The sequence below is a fragment of the Taudactylus pleione genome, unplaced genomic scaffold (assembly GCF_031769625.1).
Source record: "Taudactylus pleione unplaced genomic scaffold, aTauple2 ptg000361l, whole genome shotgun sequence".
NCBI classification, from domain to species: domain Eukaryota; kingdom Metazoa; phylum Chordata; class Amphibia; order Anura; family Myobatrachidae; genus Taudactylus; species Taudactylus pleione.
This window is the reverse complement of record NW_028284762.1, coordinates 1,694,914-1,715,152: the sequence shown is the minus strand read 5'-3', so window position 1 is coordinate 1,715,152 and position 20,239 is coordinate 1,694,914. Positions and strand designations below refer to the sequence as shown.

At 44.2% G+C, this 20,239-nt stretch overlaps 1 protein-coding gene across 7 annotated transcripts in view; it reads right to left on the bottom strand.

Annotated features, from left to right (window-relative positions):
* POU2F1 (POU class 2 homeobox 1) overlaps window positions 1-20,239 on the bottom strand; it is a 141,688-nt gene that overhangs the window by 18,275 nt on the left and 103,174 nt on the right. For 5 of the 7 annotated variants that reach the window (XM_088444394.1, XM_088444392.1, XM_088444393.1 and 2 more), the window contains 5 exons: window positions 14,215-14,334; window positions 5,007-5,186; window positions 4,782-4,938; window positions 4,272-4,366; window positions 2,656-2,829 (listed from right to left, as the gene is read on the bottom strand). In XM_088444394.1, the coding sequence (XP_088300520.1) occupies window positions 2,656-2,829; window positions 4,272-4,366; window positions 4,782-4,938; window positions 5,007-5,186; window positions 14,215-14,334 (726 nt within the window). The remainder of the gene's footprint in view (window positions 1-2,655; window positions 2,830-4,271; window positions 4,367-4,781; window positions 4,939-5,006; window positions 5,187-14,214; window positions 14,335-20,239) is intronic. The other 2 variants (XM_088444396.1, XM_088444397.1) reach the window with 1 other exon arrangement.

Below are 20,239 nucleotides of genomic sequence, written 5' to 3'. Positions count from 1 at the left end.
TCAGTGAAGTGGACCTTCCATCTGGCATATCTCTTCCCTTCAGTCTCCCTTCTTCCTCGGGTCCTTCAGAAATTCAAGCAAGACGATAGCACTGTCCTGCTGGTACGCCACTGGTACTCCGATCTACTGTCTATATCCGTACCTGGCCCATCTGTCCTTGACAGAGTGACTCTTGAGACATCCCTTCTAAGGGCCAAGGGTTTTCTTGCTCGGTGGGTTCAGACCATGCTCAGAGCGCGTAACCTGGCCTCCGCCCTAATCTTACACCGGGTGTGGTATTTATACTTCCAGTGGTGTGCTACCAGAAGCTTTGACCCACAGGTTTTTCGGTTTCTAGAATCCTTGCCTTTCTTCAAGCTGGATTAGATCTCAGAATACGCCTGGTCTCTCTGAAAGTGCACATTTCTGTTCATCTGGTTCCAGTGCAGAATTGCTCCACTACCGGATGTTCACACGTTCCTTCAGGGTGTCCTCCGTATACAACCCCCTGTGTCCCTCCAGTGGCTCCGTGGGATTTGTCAGTTGTTCTCCAAGCACTTCAGGGCCCTCTGTTTGAACCCCTGGAATCCGTAGACATCAAATGTCTCATTGCAAAAGACTCTTTTTCTTCTCGTTATCGTGTCTGCCCGTAGGGTGTCGGATTTAGGGGCGCTCTCCTGTCGCTCTCCATTTTGATCTTTCATCAGGCCAGGGCTGTTCTTGGAACACGCCCTGGCTTCCGCCCCAAGGTGGTCTCTCGTTTCCACCTTAATGAGGAAATTGTAGTTCCGGCCTTCCAATCACCAGCCCTCTCGGCAGGTGAGGCCTCCTTGGATGTGGTCCATGCTCTGAGGATCTACCTGGACCGTACTAGTTCCATCAGGAAAACAGATTCACTCTTTGTCCTATATGGATTCCACAAGAAGAGCTGGCCAGCTAACAAACAGACTCTGGGCAGATGGCTTCGCATGAGTATCTCACAGACTTACATGCAGACTGGCCTTCCTGTGCCAGATACTGTCTCTGCTCATTCTACTCGCTCTATGGGTCCCTCATGGGCAGCTCGCCATGGCACGTCTGCCCAACAACTATGCAAGACGGCCACGTGGTCTTCTGTCCACACCTTTCTTAGGTTCTATGCCTTTGCCTCTCAGGATGATTCCTTTGGACGCTAAATTCTCCTCTCGGCTCAGTAGCGTCCCCGCCCTTGAACAACTGCTTTGGGACATCCCCATTGTCTCCCTGTGGAGCCCTATGAACCCTGAAGAGGAGGAGAATTATGGTAGACTTACCCTTGTAAACGATCTTTCTTCAAAGTCCATAGGGTCCACAGGGCATCCATGCTGATGCACCTGGCTTCTATGGGTTTCTTCTCTTGGTCACCGGTTTCCTTCTCTGTTGTGCGATTCCTACGTGTACCAGTCTTCCTTCTCTTCTATCTTGCTCCTGCCTGGGGCTTGTTGACAAAACTGATTGCCTCAGGCTGTGGGCGGGGTAGGACTGGAGCATCCTGGGATAGCAAAAGCTTTAACTTGTGTCCAGACCAGCTAACCACCACCTACACCCCATTGTCTCCCTGTGGACATTATGGACTTCGAAGAAAGAATATATGTATATATATTATATATATATATATATATATATATATATATATACACACACACACACACATATATATATATATATATACACACACATATATATATATACACACACACACACACATATATATATATATATATATATATACACACATATATACATTATATATACACACACACACACATATATATATATATATATATACACATATATACATATATATATATATATATATATATATACACACACACATACATACATACACACACACACACACACACACACACACACACACACACTGTTTGTATGTTGCTTTTCATTGTATTGTTCCCATATACACATTTTTGGTCATGAGCTATGCTAAATATATTAAAATTGTCATTTGATAAAAAAGCTGTTTAGAAAATAAAATGCTGGTTAATTTTGTAGCATGGGAAAATATTAAGGAAACGTAAAAGTCTACAATATGACATAGTATTCTCTCTCCAATGATTCATTTGATTTTTAAACAGTATGTAAAGCAGTTCAGCCACTTGGAGGTGCCAAATAAACAACAAATGATCAAGTTTTTACAGGCGCAATGAGAAGGCTCCTAAACATCCCGGCCTGCAGTTCAGCTGCTGGAAAGTAACTCATTTGTATGCTAACGGGTACTAAGTGATAAATCGCTCCAGACGTTTAATACACCTTTGCGCAATTTCAACACAGTTAAGTTGTTTGGCACACTAAGGAGGTGTAATCAGGATTTTAAAGGTTAAACACTCCAGAGATGCTTTTATGTGTATTAACCTTTAAGCCTGAAATGCTACATCTGTGAGCTTGGAAGCGTGCAGGGCCCAGCCGCACCACGCAAAGGTAAGAGCAATGCGCCCTGCTGTGAAAAATACTGGGGCTCTTAAAGTGCAGAGCGAGGCAGAAGCTACTATTTCATTATGTGACGTCTTTCCAGACAGGGGGGCTGAACGAACAGGTGGACAAGTGGACCCCCTGAGACATACTCCTGTACGCCAGCACTTTCGGTAACCTGCACTCCCCCCCCCCCCCCCCCACCAAACTCCTGCCACTTTCAGTCACCTGAGTAAATCCGAGTTTGATGCGTCTTTGTTTAAATGTCTTTGCAAACTGTTCGAGCTCCTCCAGGTCGCTGGGTTCCTCCAGGCTTGGAGTGTCGATTCGCTTTGGTGTCGTCTGGCTCTGTGGAAGATGTTGTACAGGGGTTGCAGCTACTGTGCGCGTGGGGGTTGCTGGCTGTAAATGGAAAATAGTCAATAATCTCTGTATCTTTCACATTCTAACCAGTTAGCAGTTGCCGATCAATTCTGCACAATCAGGGAGGAACTTTGGGGGTCATTCAGAGTCAGTCGCAAGCGCTGAGCGCTCGCAGCCGACTCGATGTTGCCCCACTGGGCATGCGCACGATGGAGCCGGCTCCGTCGTGCGCATGTGCGAGACCCGGCTAGCGACGGACGCTCCGTCGCTAGGGGTGTCGCAGCAGACGGGGCGAGCTGTCGATGGTGAGTGACAGCTCGCCCCGTTTGGGAGGCGGGCAGGGGGTCTGCCTGCCCAAACGGGGAGCTCCCTGCTCGATCAGAGCAGGAAGCTCCCTGGGGCTTACGAGTGCCCAGATCCAACCTTAGGGTCTGGTCGTAAGCCCCGATGGTCGCGATGGTCTTGACCATCGCGACAATCACCCATGTCGGTCGCTAGAGCTGTGGTTGTTAACCCACAGCTTAGCGATCGACAAGGAGGCGGTCGTTCAGGATGCAAGCGGACGCCCTGATTCAATGCGATCGCTTGCAACTAACGACCGCCTCTGAATGAGGTCCTTTGTGTGCAGTAATCACCTACTAATCATCTCCATGGGGCAGATTTAACATACCATGTGTGGCTATACTCAGAACAGATTACTAGACTAGTAAAATCTTGCCACAGTGGGACACAAGCAAAAAACAGCAAGGGTTTACTGCCTGATAACCCATGTAATATCAGCGTCCGGGGTTCTGGAAGCACCTTGTGGTTAACTGAATGTGCCCCATATTTCATATAATGGCAGCTATGGCAGACCATCTTTACTTCTATCAGATGGTCTGTTGAATCGGTCTCTTCCCTCTCGTGTGCACGCACGTGTGCCTGTCTTTAGTGAGGAGCTGCCCATACAATCACCTCAGGGCCGAATGCCTTGCGTGCCTCACAGGTTGCCTAGTATTATGTGATTACATTTAAAACAGATCAATTACTGGCGACAGCTGCACTTTTCAGTTCAAAAGATTGCGAAAAACATACGTATGATAAAATATCAGTCAAATCCTGCATCAGCTTGAAGCACAAACATATTATCATCTTGTATGCCAATTTAAAGGTTGCATAAAGATTTATAATAATACAGTGGCAAAAAAATAAATAAAACATGCTCGTTTTATGTGAATGGGTAGAGATAATCGCCGAGACCTAAAGCTTGTGTGAAGGCAATCTCTTTACTTGCCTAGGACACGTGGATTGTGCGTGCTAGATGGGGGGATGCATTTTCAGTACGTACAGCAGACTTCCTGCACAGAGCAGCCATACAGAGGCACACTGACTTGTTCTGCATTTTTCGGTGATTAAATACAGTAAGAAGACGGGTACGATCCCTGCACACACAGAGAGGCAGTGATATGTGCTTGCTGCATTAATGAGAGCAGGCTGCTGACCTGTGAGGCGAGGGTGATGCTTGGTTGAGACTGCAGGAGGTTGGCTTGGCTTTGCTGAGGTAGCTGTGTTAAGAGATTCTGTGCCTGTAGGAGGCCTGGGGAGAGAGAGAAAATAAGAGTCAAGAACGGGACAGCAGCACGGTTGCCGAGCTTCTAATTGTATTCCTCAAAGTCCTAACGAAGGATAATGACATCTGTAGTTGCTGATATTGTGTTAATGAGACAAGTGGTTCATAAAATGCAACTATCAGCTGCACACACTGACGGAATTTGTGCCCTGAACTCAAATCCCAACCATGTGACCTAAGAATGCACCGGGAGCCAGACGTCACCGTCATAAGTATTAGCTCAGGCCACAAAATAGCTACGGTTAGATTAAGGGCGTCCGTTTGGACCTAGCTACAAAGCAGTCCGCTGGGCTTTTACGTATCCAACGTGAAAATGGCGACATGCACTGGAGCGCGGACAACTCAAATCAACGTTGTTACAACCTAAACGGAAGTTGGTTACCTTGTTGCCCCTGCGGCGTCTGTGAGATGATGAATTGCGCTGGCGGAAGGTTGGTCGTCGGGTGCACCAACACGAATTGCTGTAGGTTAAGATTCTGCTGCTGAAGTTGCTGCAGCTGCTGTAGATCCTGGAACGAAAAAGGCACATACCCCCCGGCCTTTTTTTAAATTAAGCAGCAAATAACATTAGGACGCCTGGCAGAATAGGCTTCGATTGTAGGCTCACCTGTGCAATCTGTATTGGCTGAGAGAGGGGTATCTGTGTCATTGGAGTAGCAGCGGAGGCTGAGATGGTGGCACCGGCGGCGCTGTGCTGCTGGCTTGCGGAGTGCTGCACTGCGGCGGCCAGCAGCTGAGCCTGCGCCTGCTGTAGGAGCAACTGCTGCTGAGCTGGCGTCAGTGTTAACTGCAAGAGAGAGAGAGAGAGAGAAAAAGAGAGAGAGAGAGAGAACGGTCATTGCCTCAATACTGGAGTCTGACATAAATGTGCATTGCAACTTGCTGTGGCTTATACACCCTGCTGCTCTCTAGCTGTGGTGCTAGCAGTCCCAGCATGCCCTGGCAGCCACTGGGTCCTGTCTCATACCAACAGCTATATCTATGCTGTAATGAAGAGATATTATGAGGATACAAGGGCTGAATTTGAAGTCTAATTAGCAATACTATGTCCTATGGGCTAGACAGTCAGTACAGAGAAGGCAGGACCCTGTAGTAACATTTTTTTGTGACATATTTACATATAAAAGGGTTTAATTTCTAAAAAATAGTTTACAATAAGCAATGCCATCGGCAGCATACACGTTTACCAAGAACGAAAAGAATGACAAGACCAAAACGGAAGAATAGAACAAATTATGGAGATCGACCAGAGGAAGAGAAACCCATGAATGACCTGTGATGTGGGCTCCTGTGACTGTCACATAAGTAATAATGTTGTATTGGGAATCACCTCTTTTGGGGTTAGAAAATAGGCAAACTGACATTTATTTTTGCAGGGGGGGAAAGGGGGGGTGGTGGTAATAACACCACAAAATAAAACACCTCTGTCACCTCTGAATACTGAGTGCTCCACGAATATTGCAGATTAGTTCTGGCGGTGCTGTGCCCAAGAACTCAATTATGTCAAGTAACAAGGCAGCGGTGGGTAGGGGCCCCAGTGCATTGCTTTGCCCAGGGCCCACACTGCTGGTAAGACAACCCGGCCACAGGTGTGAGAGGGAGCCCAGAGTCTTAATAATAAACAGAAATAAATAAGGCAGGATTCTAAGCAAGGAGTAACACATAGTGCAAATTTAACAGCAGACAATGGGCTCGACCCTATGAAGTGAGAGTTTATGAATTTGAGCTTGCTTCATGAAACTCACATACACTGTGTGAACGCATGCATTCGAGATATGCGAGATCCAATTAGAAATGGCAATTTGCAGTAGACGAGGCGGGGCTGTGCCACTTTTCTACAAAATGCCACCTGGGAGAAGTGCATGAAAAAGTGGGGAAATCGCCCTGGATCCTTATAAAGTGACAACAGAGACCATATAGAAGGCTTAGTGACAACAGAGATAGCAGGACCACATAGAAGGCTTAGTGACAACAGAGATAGCAGGACCATATAGAAGGCTTAGTGACAACAGAGATAGCAGGACCATATAGAAGACTTAGTGACAACAGAGATAGCAGGACCATATAGAAGGCTTAGTGGCAACAGAGATAGCAGGACCATATAGAAGGCTTAGTGGCAACAGAGATAGCAGGACCATATAGAAGGCTTAGTGACAACAGAGATAGCAGGACCATATAGAAGGCTTAGTGACAACAGAGATAGCAGGACCATATAGAAGGCTTAGTGACAACAGAGATAGCAGGACCACATAGAAGGCTTAGTGACAACAGAGATAGCAGGACCATATTAGAAGGGTGCTAGTGGCCATAAGGAGAGTACTGGATGTTCTTAAAAGGTGGCAAATAACTGATTTTTGCACTTTTTATTAATGGTTGAACAATAATAGCAAACAAATGTTTTTCACTAAATTACATTCTTTCCATTTTGGGGTACAGGAAAATGCCTGAATAGTAGTTTTTCAGTGTTTTATACAAGTTTGTAAATAAAGTTCTAAAAACCTCTCCCATTAATTCAAACACCTCCACATACTGTACCTGTCCCCCATCAATTCAACACCTCCACACACCTGTCCCCCATCATTTACACCTCCACACACCTGTCCCCCATCATTTACACCTCCACACACCTGTCCCCATCATTTACACCTCCACACACCTGTCCCCCATCATTTACACCTTCACACACCTGTCCCCCATCATTTACACCTTCACACACCTGTCCCCCATCATTTACACCTTCACACACCTGTCCCCCATCATTTACACCTTCACACACCTGTCCCCCATCATTTACACCTTCACACACCTGTCCCCCATCATTTACACCTTCACACACCTGTCCCCCATCATTTACACCTCCACACACCTGTCCCCATCATTTACACCTCCACACACCTGTCCCCCATCATTTACACCTTCACACACCTGTCCTACATCATTTACACCTCCACATACTTGTCCCAATCATTTACACCTCTACATACTTGTCCCATATAATTTACACCGCCACACACCTGTCCCCCATCATTTACACCTCCACACCCCTGTACCCCATCATTTACACCTCCACATACCTGTCCCACATCAGTTACACCTCAACATACCTGTCCCACATCATTTACGCATTAAATTATTTAAAGCTTTTTAGAGAAATTCACCTAAAAGTATAATCTGTCCAATAAAGACATGTCAGTTATTTAAACCCCTCCAAGTGCAGGATTATTCATTAGGAGGGTAGTACCAGAGGTGCTGCACTGTGTCCCGACATTTTTACCTTAAAATAAATATTTTCCCTACCTTTTCACCTGCTCATTAGGCTGTACACAGAAAAACGCAAATTTCCTATGAAAAATAAATGCGAGATTGGAATTGAATTGTAAATGTAATTCGCAGTGCGAGTTCTCCACTAGAATAGCTCGCAGGGCCCAACTTGCACTTAACGGGATTAAGCCCAGTAATGGAAAGTAAGATACCTTTATATATGTCAATTTTAAAAAATCCCAAGCTTTAATAATAATATTAATATATACCGTATTTATACAGGACACACTGATGGGGTTAGAAAAAAGCCCCTCTATACTCATAACCCTGTCTCTAATTATGGCAATACCCTGTAAGCACCCTTAATGGTGTTCATTCTAGTACCCTGCACCGGTCACAACCCGTGCAGTTCCTCTTTCCTGCCTGGGGTGTCGCTCTCTGCTCTGGTGCTTCTAGCACACTCAGCTGATGCAACAAACTGCAGAGATACAGATCTGAGTGTGCAGGAAGCACCAGAGCAGAGAGCGACACCCCAGGCAGGAAAGAGGAACTGCATGGGTTGTGACAGGTGCAGGGTGCTAGAATAAACACTACTTAAAAGTATGAAAAGGCACAATGATCAGATAGTAATCAGCTGCCAGACATGGATATAAGCAATAGAAGGCTGGCAACTCTAAGTACAATTTTAAGAAGATAGCTTGGAGACCACACAGAAATGACCAGCTGGCTACCAATCGCTTACTATGAAGTACAGTATCTAAGAAATTGGTGGAATGCGATACCTTGCATCACATTCCCCCGAAGACTTGCCTCCCACATACAATGGCAGCAAGGAGAGTTTCTTCTTGGCCTACCGGCTATTTTCTTAAAAATGTCCTTATCGTCTACAATTTATCGGATTGCCACCCTCTTTAATACTACAGTTCTGAGTTATTGCTGCAACTGAAATAGGCTTTTAGGCAACATATATGGTCAAGAACTGGTGCAATCAGAGCAGGCGCGCTTGGACAATTAGAGGTCTCCCCAAATATTCTCTGCTTCAACCAGCAACAGAATTGGCGCCCCCTCATATCTATTACATGTTCTTATGTTTTTAAGTTCTATTATTGTATGTCACTTTCTTTCCTGTGTTTTTTTATTCATACTGTTTGTTTTTGTACTTTGTAAGGCGCTGCTGACCCCTTGTGGCAACATATAAATAAAGGATAATAATAAATAATACACAAACTATCCTAAACTGTTTATACATAAAAGCTTTCAATGAAATCCTTACTAAAGCTAAGCGACGAGGTACAAATCACTGAGAGATTCCTTCCGTTCTGTCCCAAGCCTGCATCTTGCACCATTTTGAACATTCAACAAGGCTAACGGGCATAATTTAATGAACACTACGTATACAGAGAACCGGAGACAAAGCTTGTACTGAATGTGTCCAGTCACAGGTGCTGAGAGGCTCTCCAGTCTGGGTTTTGGAATAAATGAAGAATTGGAGAGCCAGGAAGTGATACAATTCTACCGGCACCTTAATCTGCTGATAAATCAGACATTGTTCCCGAGGCTGATGAGCCGGCACGAGACACTGACCTCTTGCCAGTTGCAAAGTTAATTGTTTTCTGGATATGAAGGCGAATCCTGATTAATTCAAAGTACTGCTCTGCATGCTTGGGCATTCTAATCATGCGTGTAGACGAGGGCTCTTGTGAGATGCGGCTGCCTATTATAACCTTACACTATAAAAGTTTAATGACACTTTGCAAACGTGTTGCAGAATGCTACACTGTGTCTCCTTTGTACAGCCACCTGCTTACTGGGTTGTGGATGTTTAATTCCAACTGAAAGTTCCAAGAACACTATTACTGTATGGATTGCTATCAAATCTACGTATTATTAGTTTACATTTCATTTATATGTTCTCAACAGATTCCATAGAGGTGTATAGCAGAAAATACAGGCACAATAGACAAACATACAGATAAAGAGAGTCCTAGGGGTTGCCTATAGCAACCAGATTCTAGCCATCATTCCTCTATTGTACTTTCACAACAGCTGGCGAGCCAGGGATTGGCCAGGCCTGCTCTATTGCATTCTAGAAAATGATAGACATTATCTGATTGGTTGCTTATGGGCAACACCTCCACTTGTCAGTTTTAGAAGTTTTAATAAATCTACCCCAGGAATCCGTTGTGAGGTTTAACAAACTATATCTGAAGAAATATATAATTTTGTAATCCCTAAATCTATATAGGACAGGGAACTTTTTTACCTTTTACCCCAAAATATATTTAGATACGCCGATGTTACCCCCTTGATTTGAAAGGAAGGAAATCATATAGTAATGCCCCCATATAATGCCCCTGTAAGTAGTGCCCCCATATAATGCCCCTGTAGTATTGCCCCCATATAATGCCCCTGTAGTAGTGCCCCATATAATGCCCCTGTAGTAGTGCCCCCATATAATGCCCCTGTAGTAGTGCCCCCATATAATGCCCCTGTAGTATTGCCCCCATAGTGCCCCCATATAATGCCCCTGTAGTGCCGCTTGTACAATAAAAAAAACCCACTTACCTTAATCCCCGCTCCTGCATCCGCCGCCGTCCTGTCCGCCCGGCTGCTCCTCGGAACTATGGGAGAGACGTAATGACGTCTCTCCTATAGTGCACATGGAGAGAGGCGGAAGCTGGAGTTCAGAAGAGAACTCCAGCCACCGGCTACCGCAGCGCTGCAGGAAAGGAGTCGGGCGTCCGCTGGTAATAACATCTCAGCGGGCGTCCGGCTTAGAGCCAACCCTGCGGCACAGGTGGGCATGCATATGCATGCCCGGCTGTCCGTCCATTGCCCCCAGGTAATTTACCCCTGTTCCCTGACCACTGATATAGGACATCTAATAAACATTAAAAAAGCCATTACCTATAGAGCGAAATGCAAACTAATTGTTGCCCCACCCCTCACCAGTCACTTTATTGCACCCGGGCGCAACAATTGTACCCCAATCTCTTTTTTAGTGAGTGCTTAGTGGACCCTATTATACAAGTAAGGGTACAATCACCCATGGAGAGTTTCCAAATTCTGGAGGAAGTCTACGATGAGAACTGCAGAGATAATCAGGAAGCTTGGGGAAGTGGAGCCAGAGCTGTACCATTAAACACAAGCAGTAACTTTTGAGAGATCCATTCTAGAATGCCATCAGAAATTGTATGATCTGTGGTACTCTCACTGGATGTACCACTGATGTCACACTGGAGTAACCAACTACGTTACTGTGAAGTGGGGACATGAATTAGCTGGACAAAGCGACCCTTAGCACAGCACAGTTTTAGGACACGGTCTATCTAATGTAGCCGCCAGATCATACTACACAGACATCTACAGTCAAACATCAAGAATAGTGTTCAACTTTGTATTTATCGGGGGCCGGGATTTCACAAACAAATATATCAGGATTATAACAGCCACAGCAGGCTATTGGGTCTTTTGTCAGAATCCTATTACTCCAATTCTCGTGGCCCAAAAATGATCATATACTTCATCATTTGTAAAACAGATCCACGTGTCCAGTCTTCTCTACACTTACACTCCTCTGGAAGCTTTTAGCGATATACGGTGTGCAGCCAGGTTTGTAGCTAGAATGTTGGATTTGTAAAGAATCAGTGCAAAGAATTATAATCTCTGTAAATGCAAACAAACAGATTTTCCACCCAGGTGTTATTCTCAGTGAAAAAGAAGAAAACACCAGGCTGTAAAAGAGCTCAGATCTTGCAATCATTTAAATTCAATATTTCAATGTGTTCTTGAGAGCAGAAGTGACATGGAAGAGTGTGGAAAATATGTATAATTTCTCATAACACAGAGAAATGTCACTGTGAAGAAAATAGCATACTCAAGCCTTCAGATTGTTACCTTCCACCAGTGCTAGGGCTTCACATTGTATGAGACCAAAAGCAGCAGCAATGAAATTACACATCTGGCGTCCAGGCATTTTAAAATGACTTAAAGCATTAAATTATCCTCGCTGCGGCTTCCTAAACCAGTCTTAAAGTGCACCTGTTACAATGAGAGCAGCCATTCTGCAGGATGACCCAATATCCAGCCAATCTATTCGCCAGAAACTGCAGTTAAAGGTATTTCTCCTGTATCTGCACCAAAAACAAAAATAAAAAGCCATTTCCCCTGGACTACAAGAATGAGGAGGAACCGAACACAGAGCAGTTTGGGAGAATAGCGCCATTTCTGGTACTCTCCAGACATCGCAGGTTGCAGCATTCGCAGATGTCATCAGCGGTTGGGTTGAAAATCAGGAGAAGAAAAAAAAAACAAAAAACAGCAAAAACACAGGTCTAGCAGCAGTGTACGAGAAAAGGGTTTAAACCCAGCAGTGTAGTGACAGCTAGACTTGGTTATGGTCTGACATATAGTCTCATAATACCGCAGGAGAAACAAGTTATTCTCATCAGACTTAGGGGTCAATCCAAAAAGGTGCGATTTGAGAGTAGAGAGTTTGTTTCATGAAACCTGCAGACTTCTCTCGAATGCGCGCACCTGAGAATGCTCCAATCCAAATAAAAATGCCAATTCGCAGTACTCACAGCGGAGGTTTTCGAATTGACTGCCAAATGCAATGTAAAGGAAGTGCACTAAAAAGTGGGATCCCGGACCACACAAAATTTTGAAGTTAGCAGGACCGTATAGAAGGCTGTTTGCTGGCATTAGGAAAGTACTGAAGGTTTTTAAAATGGTGTCAAATGGCTGATTAGAGAAAAAGGTGATTTTGGGATATTTTGAAAAAAAAAAAAAAAAAATTATATTAATTAAAAAATATATAATTTTTCAATTTAAAAAAATATTGTAATTAAATTTGCGGAGCCTAAACTAAAGGAAAAAGTTGATTTTGAGGTAATTTGAGGACAATTTTTTTTTTAAAATCCCCAAAAATTGCATGAAGTTATTGGACTAATTAAGCTAGTTGGAAACTTTCAATTGCCTAATTGGTCATTAGGGGGTGGGGGGGTTTTCCTAGGGGCTCAGCACGATGTCCCGACATTTTAACCTTCAAAATAAAATTTTCCTTTCCATCTCTCACCCTCAAGGAGGCGCGAATGGAAAAATGCAAATTCAGTCTGACTGGTTCAATGCGAGTTGCTAATTGGATTGCAAAACGAGATCGCTGTGCGAATTCCAAGACAAAATAGAAACTTACCTCACAATTCGCACCGAATTGGAATGACCCCATAGAAGGAACACAGCCCTCATCCTACATGGCAGCCCTCACTGCGCGCAGCAGTATCAGAGTAATACACACAGATAATGGTGCTGGGGTCGTTGGTCCTATTACTGTGCAGGGGTAGCAGAAATCTAAATTTTGATGAATAAACGTAAGAAACTGCAGAGTAAGACCAGAAAAGTGTCTTAATGAATAGAAAGCCTGTAGAATAATCAGGGATGTGCTAGCAGATCTACAGATAGGGGGTTAATAGAGAGATTTTACAAGTAAGAACCAACACTGAAGGAACAGTGGGGTTATTGGTATTATTCATTCGTGATTAATCTTTGTACAGTGCCAACAAATGCCAAAGTGATTATTATTATTACCGGTATATCCTAGTAGGACGTGCAATCACAGGCGCAACGTTTATTCAGAAGACAATTTGTACACCGGTATAATTTTGTGCTGGGCCAGAGTCCAACCCAAAGCCCCAGCGCGGAGACCCAGCTTAGGCGGGCATCTGAGTCACATCAGCCTAGTGTCCAGTAGTCACAACACAAACTCACCAACAAAGCAGAAAAATCAAACTCCCTTTATTAACCTGCGCATTTTATTGTGAAGAGATAGGGGTTGACGTGCCAGCCTTCGGGGTTTTCCCCACAAATGTAATTCTAAAATGAACTGGCAGGTCAAATCTCTTCCACAGAAAAAAAAGCTGCCTTATATTCCCGACAAATATCCAACTCCAAAAAAAAAAATAACAAAAAATTCTCATTTACACATTTTGAAGTTCTGAAGTAACAGATTGAGCGCCAACGCATTTCACACATTTGGCACATGCTTGTTAACAGATGATTACAAAGTCTGGAAGTATTAATTATTTCAGGAACCAATCTGTGGCAGTGATGGAAGCTATTCCAGTAAAACAGAAACCCAGTCTGAAAAACACTCAAATGTTTTTTTCTCATCAGCGAGAGAGAACTTGTTTTAAAGCACCAAAAATGTAAACATGGAACATATTAACATAAGAAGCTTATACGGCATTTGCATTATGTTTTTTTTCCCTCCTTGAAGACATACGGATATTTTGCCATGCTGGATTAGAAGATAGTGAACTATATTATAACTTTGTGTATCGTGCAAAGTCTTTGGGCTTGTCCTATATAATGGCCAATCTCTCCCAATTTTATCATGGTGGCACCAAACGTTTGCCAATAACAGTTTCGGTGAAACCATATTAGTATGTACATATTCTCCAATGATCATAAGGCCCTTACATCAAGCTCCTGCAGAATGTTTACGTTAGTTTCACATGAATATGTCCGACAATTGGCGGTAAATTGGGTTCGCTTACCCCAGTGATCTGTCCACCGGCCACCATAAGCTGAGTCTGGGGTATGGCTGCCTGCAATGAGGGCTGCTGGGTAGGCTGGATTGGATGTGGAGGCTCCCCAGGTTCTTCTTTGAATTTAGTCTATAATATAGAATCCTTAATGTTACCAAAAGAAATATGGTAAACTGAATTCCACTGAATAATACAAAACGTAACAAACGTAGACCGTGAAAGGAAGGTTCTGCTTTAACTTTCCGCAAGGTTCTGTAGTAGCCGTGTATGCTGCTTCCGTATAAATTACGGTAATGTGCAAAATGACTGAATTAAGTAAATTTTGTCACATGATCATTATCTATACATCCCGTGAAAACATACTGCGCGAGGATACTACAGGACCTTGCAGCAAGTTAAACTGGCCATTAGAACTATGGGTCTGATTCAGTAAGGATCGCAACTGCCATCGCGGAAGCTATTACGCACGCAGTCTCACTGCGATGATATGCTAATCCACTGCGAATGCTATGCCGTCGCAGCACAACATAAGGACGCCCACCTTACCTTACACACATCCGTAATACTTAGCAAGACTGAGAAACCATCGGTAACATGGAGTACCATCGCAGCCTCACACACACTTGCACAAGCTCTGACCTTACTCAGAAACTGCTAACCAGCCGGTACGCAGTGAGAGCTCAGGCTGCGTACGGCATCGCAGTGGCTAATTTATGCACGCCCGTAACGGCGTTCAAACGCCCGTGTATGCCTGCGTTTTGCCGACCACCCCCCTTCACCACTCCCCAAACTGTACTTTGTTTCAATCACTCTGCGATGGGTTTGCATAGTGACTGTGATCGCAGTCCCAATCGCAGTGCAGTGTTCGCACACGAGCACTCTGATGCATACGCAGTACGGAACAATCGGCCGATTGCGTGCATAATCGCAGTTGCAATCCTTGCTGAATCGGGCCCTATAGCTTTTTTTTTTGGGGGGGGGGGGAACATCGGAGGCGTACGACCGTGCGGCCGCTTCGACCGACTCTGAATGAGATCCTCTGTCTCCAGATTTCATTACACATGTCGCTTTATGAGGTTATTTAGCCCTGCTAAGCCCTCTTAAAAGCGTACTGGTCGTCTATACAGAGTGGGGAGGAAGCCAATTTTTCATAAATTCGGTTTCCGTGATATTGCTAGATCCAAATCGATATGCTGCAATCTCAGGAATACTAGCCCGCTAGACAACTGCCTGCGTGGTGTTGCTTGCAGGTGCAATTTAAAATGCTGCAGATGTTCAGGAGTCATAGAAAGGGGATAAAAATAGCGTTTGGTGGCTCTAAAAGGGTCGGGCAATTTCAGTTTCAAATGGGAGCACTCTGCAAGATTGTACGGAGCTTTGATATAAGATTAACTGTCATTATGTCCCGTTCTCACGGCTTACGCCCCAGTCATGGACCATATGTTGTTATTTCAATACATAACACAGTCCGTGTTTATCTCAGCAAGAGCATTTACACGATGCACTGAAACAAATCGTAATTACGTAACATTCCCATTGAGATTAGCATTGGTAAGTTAATTGAATGAGGCACGGCAGGGCTGTTACCGTGACATGCCCCGGTGGTAGACACACAGGTTACATTATATTTGTATCTGATGGGTGAATAAGTAGACATCTGCTCAAAGACAAGGCCACTTCATTCTAATAGAATTCTCAACTAAAAGGAGATTACAAGGAACACATTGACTTTCAACACTTCAGTGTTCATCGTGGTAAATTTGGGTTCTGTCCATAGCAACACTACACGGTAATGTGAGGCGGCACACTGAGAATTGCTGAAGATTATATTTAAATATAAAAAACTTGTGGACTTTAAAACCCTATAATCCGACAATAAGTACTTCTATAAAAATTGCCCTAATTATAATTTGGTGCAAGCAAGACTGCCACGTGGTCTATAACAGTGATAGGCAACATGATACACTTCGCAGGGCTCATTAACCCTCAAAACAGCGACATTACATCTCAGTAGCAAGTTAAATTAAAGCATTCATACAAAGAGGCAGATCAGCAGGCCATTTATACACACAGCAAACAAACATGACAGCGGAATAGGAAGGAGCAAGGGGCAGAATGGGAATGCTCGGAGGGCCGAATGGAGCCCAGGGCCTGCTGTTACCCCATACGGGACTATAGGTATATGTTCTGCGACAATACAAGCCTGTACTAAAACGCCCAACAAGGAGCAGGTTTAAAATAGCCACCATGTACACTGAAGTTGCAAAAGTCATGGACTAGTTGCCTAGTATGATGTAGGACCCCCTCTAGCCCTGCGAAGTGCAGCAACTTGACGTGGCAACGATTCCACAAGTAAACGAAAGACCTCTGGAGAGATGTTGACCCATTCCATCTGGATAGCTTCCCACAGCTTCCCGATAATTGAAGGTGTAGGATCTGCAAATGGAGCTCTCCACCACGTCCTATAAATGCTCATTTGGGTCCATGTCGGGAGAACATGGTGGCCACATCATTCGTCGGAACTCTCCAAAATGCTCCTCGAACCAATTCTGGACAACTTGGGATCGATGACAGGGTGCATTATCCTGCTGGAATATTCCACCATTGTGGAGGTACATGAAGGGTTGCAAATGGTTATCAAGTAATGCAACGTAGCGGTTACCGGTTATGGATGTGTCGAACCAGTGGATCAAACCCATGCCACGTGAACACACCCCACACCATTATGGAACCACCACCAGCCTGCATGGTGCCTTGTTGACAACTGGGGTCCATGGCCTCATCAGGTCTGCGCCACACCCGAACCTTACCATCAGCCTGAAACAACTGGAACTGTGACTAATGGAACCACATCACATTGCCAGTCCTCCAGGGTCCAATTAGCGAGGTCACTAGCCCAGGTGAGGCATGGTGTCCGGTATCAGTGTTTACCTGGGCACTTTGGTGGGTTTTCTGCTCCCATATACCATGGGAGCTTTAGAACACTGCACAGACCTGCTGGATACGGGTCTGGTTGAATGTGATGCGATTTGAGTCAGTGTCAATTCTGGCCAGACGCCGCTGGTCACGATCATTAAGCACCCGTGGTCGGCCACTCGCTGTCCACGGTGGGTGGTAATGCCTTCCATGGTTCCATGAGGTATACCCAGTACACAGGTGACACCGTAGATTGAGGAATGATGGATGTCCACACAACTTCGGAAATGGAATGTCCCATCCGTCACTATAATGCCCCGTTCAAAGTCCGATAATTCACGTCACCTAGCCATGAGCAGCCTGGCCAGCGTTCAAACTGACTCACCAGATGTCAGATTACACCTGATGCTGATGCAGGACTAGGCTTTTTCAAGACGTCACAGTAAGTTGACGCCATCTACCATTACATACTGCTAGTTCATGACCTTTGGCACTTCAGTGTAATTATATATATATATATATATATATATATATATATATATATATATATATGGCATTACCCAGAAGTCTATTCCTGTGAATAGGAGTAGATTATTCGCATTGTCATTAAGGAAATTAAACATTATTTTAGACAGTCTTTCTCAAACAACACATAGTAGCAGACAACTGAAATCTAAGTCTGCAATCTAACAAGTAACGCACTGTAACATTTCCTTGGAAATTCAACAGTCAGGCTATTGTCAACATTATCCAGATGTGTTTATTAACAAACACACTTATGTAAGGTCAGTCTCCATGGCCGAGATAAAGATAGGATTGTAACTAGATATAGCCTTTTACACTGCTCTATCAGCAGATAATATATTCTCCTGTAAAGACATTTTGCTAAGTATTACGGATGTAAGAGTGTTCCATCTGGATTGGGAGTTCTAGGTTTGTCTAGGTTGTCACTTATTAGAAACCTCAAAAAAGAATAATACTAATCAGGTAAAACTCTGAAACACTCAGATCTCCGGACCCCTGAAGCTGATCGTCTGGCGCCAGGTCACCCTGGTAATGCCACAATTACACATCGATAACCTAATATTTTCATACTGTAACTTGCATGGCGGCAGATTATACGCCACGCAACGGAGGAGGGGTGGGGCAGAAGTTAAAAAGGTAACAACACAAAGAGCTTATACTCCACACAAAATTAATTCAAACTAACTGAAACAAATAGTATAGAAGTAACCATGAAGCAGGTGCCACCCCAGGTAGTGTGTTAGCTCTACATTCTGCAGGCTCACTGCTCTCTAAAACTTACGGAGCATTACATCTAAAAGCCCCATGGGTGGTCTGCGGTCTCTAGTGCGGCTGGCTTGGTTGCCGTCATGACCACAGCAAGCAGGATTCCTGCGGTTACCCTCTGTATCACATGGGTCTGGTTTCGTGCCAGCTAATGACCTGTTAAGCAGAGGGACTTTTGTGAAGGAGACAGCGTGAGAACTACAGGTGGTTCTCTGGAGAGCGGTGCCCCTTAACTGGCTGCGTAATTTCACCTAATGAAGACACTTTGTCGGCCAAGAGAAAAGCATTAACACTCATGAATGTGCTTCTCCCGGGAGCTCCCTGCCCGCCGATGCCCAATCACTTGTCATAATGTGAGAGCTCGGGACTTCACTCCTGCTAACCATGATTCTGCAATCACGTCTGATGGAACGAGGACTGACAAGTATATAGTCCCTGCTATACACAACTGTCCTAATGACAAAACGTTTGAGCCTATGTGAACCGGTTTCTGGGACATGTTGTATAAATCGCTCGGAAAGAACATTCACAACACCCAGATGTACAAACTGGCAGAACTTCAGATGTTTCGAATTTCATGTAACTTGTGGAGGAACCAATTTTGCGTTGTCTGTCCGGGAAAAAGGGCTGGCTAAATCAGCCGTACACCCCAATTGCAAGCTGCTTCATTTAAAACCAACTATTACCAACAATGACAAAAAATTATTATATACATATATATATATATACACACACACATATACATATATATACATATATACACACACACACACACACACACACATATACATACAGGTTGAGTCTCCCATATCCAAATATTCCGAAATATTCCACAATACGGAATTTTTTGAGCATGACTGATATAGTGAAACCTTTGTTTTTTGATGGTTCAATGTACAAAAACTTTTTTTAAAGCACAAAATTATTAAACAATATTGTATAAAATTACCTTCTGGCTGTGTGTATAATGTGTATATGAAACATAAATTAATTTCATGTATGTCCACAAACTTTGTTTGCGCCACAAAATTATTTAAAATATTGTATAAAATGACCTGCAGGCTGTGTGTATAAGGTGTATATAACACATAAATGCATTCTGTGGTCCCATTTGTATCTGGCCTTACAGGCTGAAACTTACTGCAGACTGGCAGGGTCTACGAGGGCAAGAAGTCCGACGCACATCTGGTCTTTGCCACTCCCGGAAAACGGTGGGTGACGCGCTCCCATTTCTGGGAACGCAGGCCGTCCCCGCCCCTGCACCGCAAACGCCTCTGCCTACCAGTGCGTGCGATTTCGCAGAGCGGGTCCTGCGCAGACTCCCGATAATTGGGAATCTGTGAGCAGCAGTGCACTAGCTGAATTAGCCCCTCTGTACGTATAAAATCAGGACGCGTGCGTACTGCAACTCTGATACGAAAAACATTGAACCACTACATCCAACATCGCTGCTGCAACCAACTGTGGTTCCTCTTCACGTTACGGTAACCTATGGAAACTTTTACATATACATTTGCTCAGGTCTTTTAACTTTCACTTTAGGTTTAAAGGTATTTAAACATCATTAAGTCCTACATGTGTCATTTTTCCATGCATACTCCTTTCAGCGTAACATTAAGTGTAGCCTGCAGGCCCGAGCAGAGTTGTCTGATAATTCTGTAGGACTCCAGACTCGGTGAAGAGAGAAAGTGTAATGCAGATATACCGCTCTCTGCTGAAATCACAGCATTAACTCTTCATTCTCTGCCTGCCAGCCACAGTTAATTAAAAAGTAGTCGAATAACTTTCAAAGCTGTGATCCTGACTAGGCGAGAGGACTCGGGAAAGG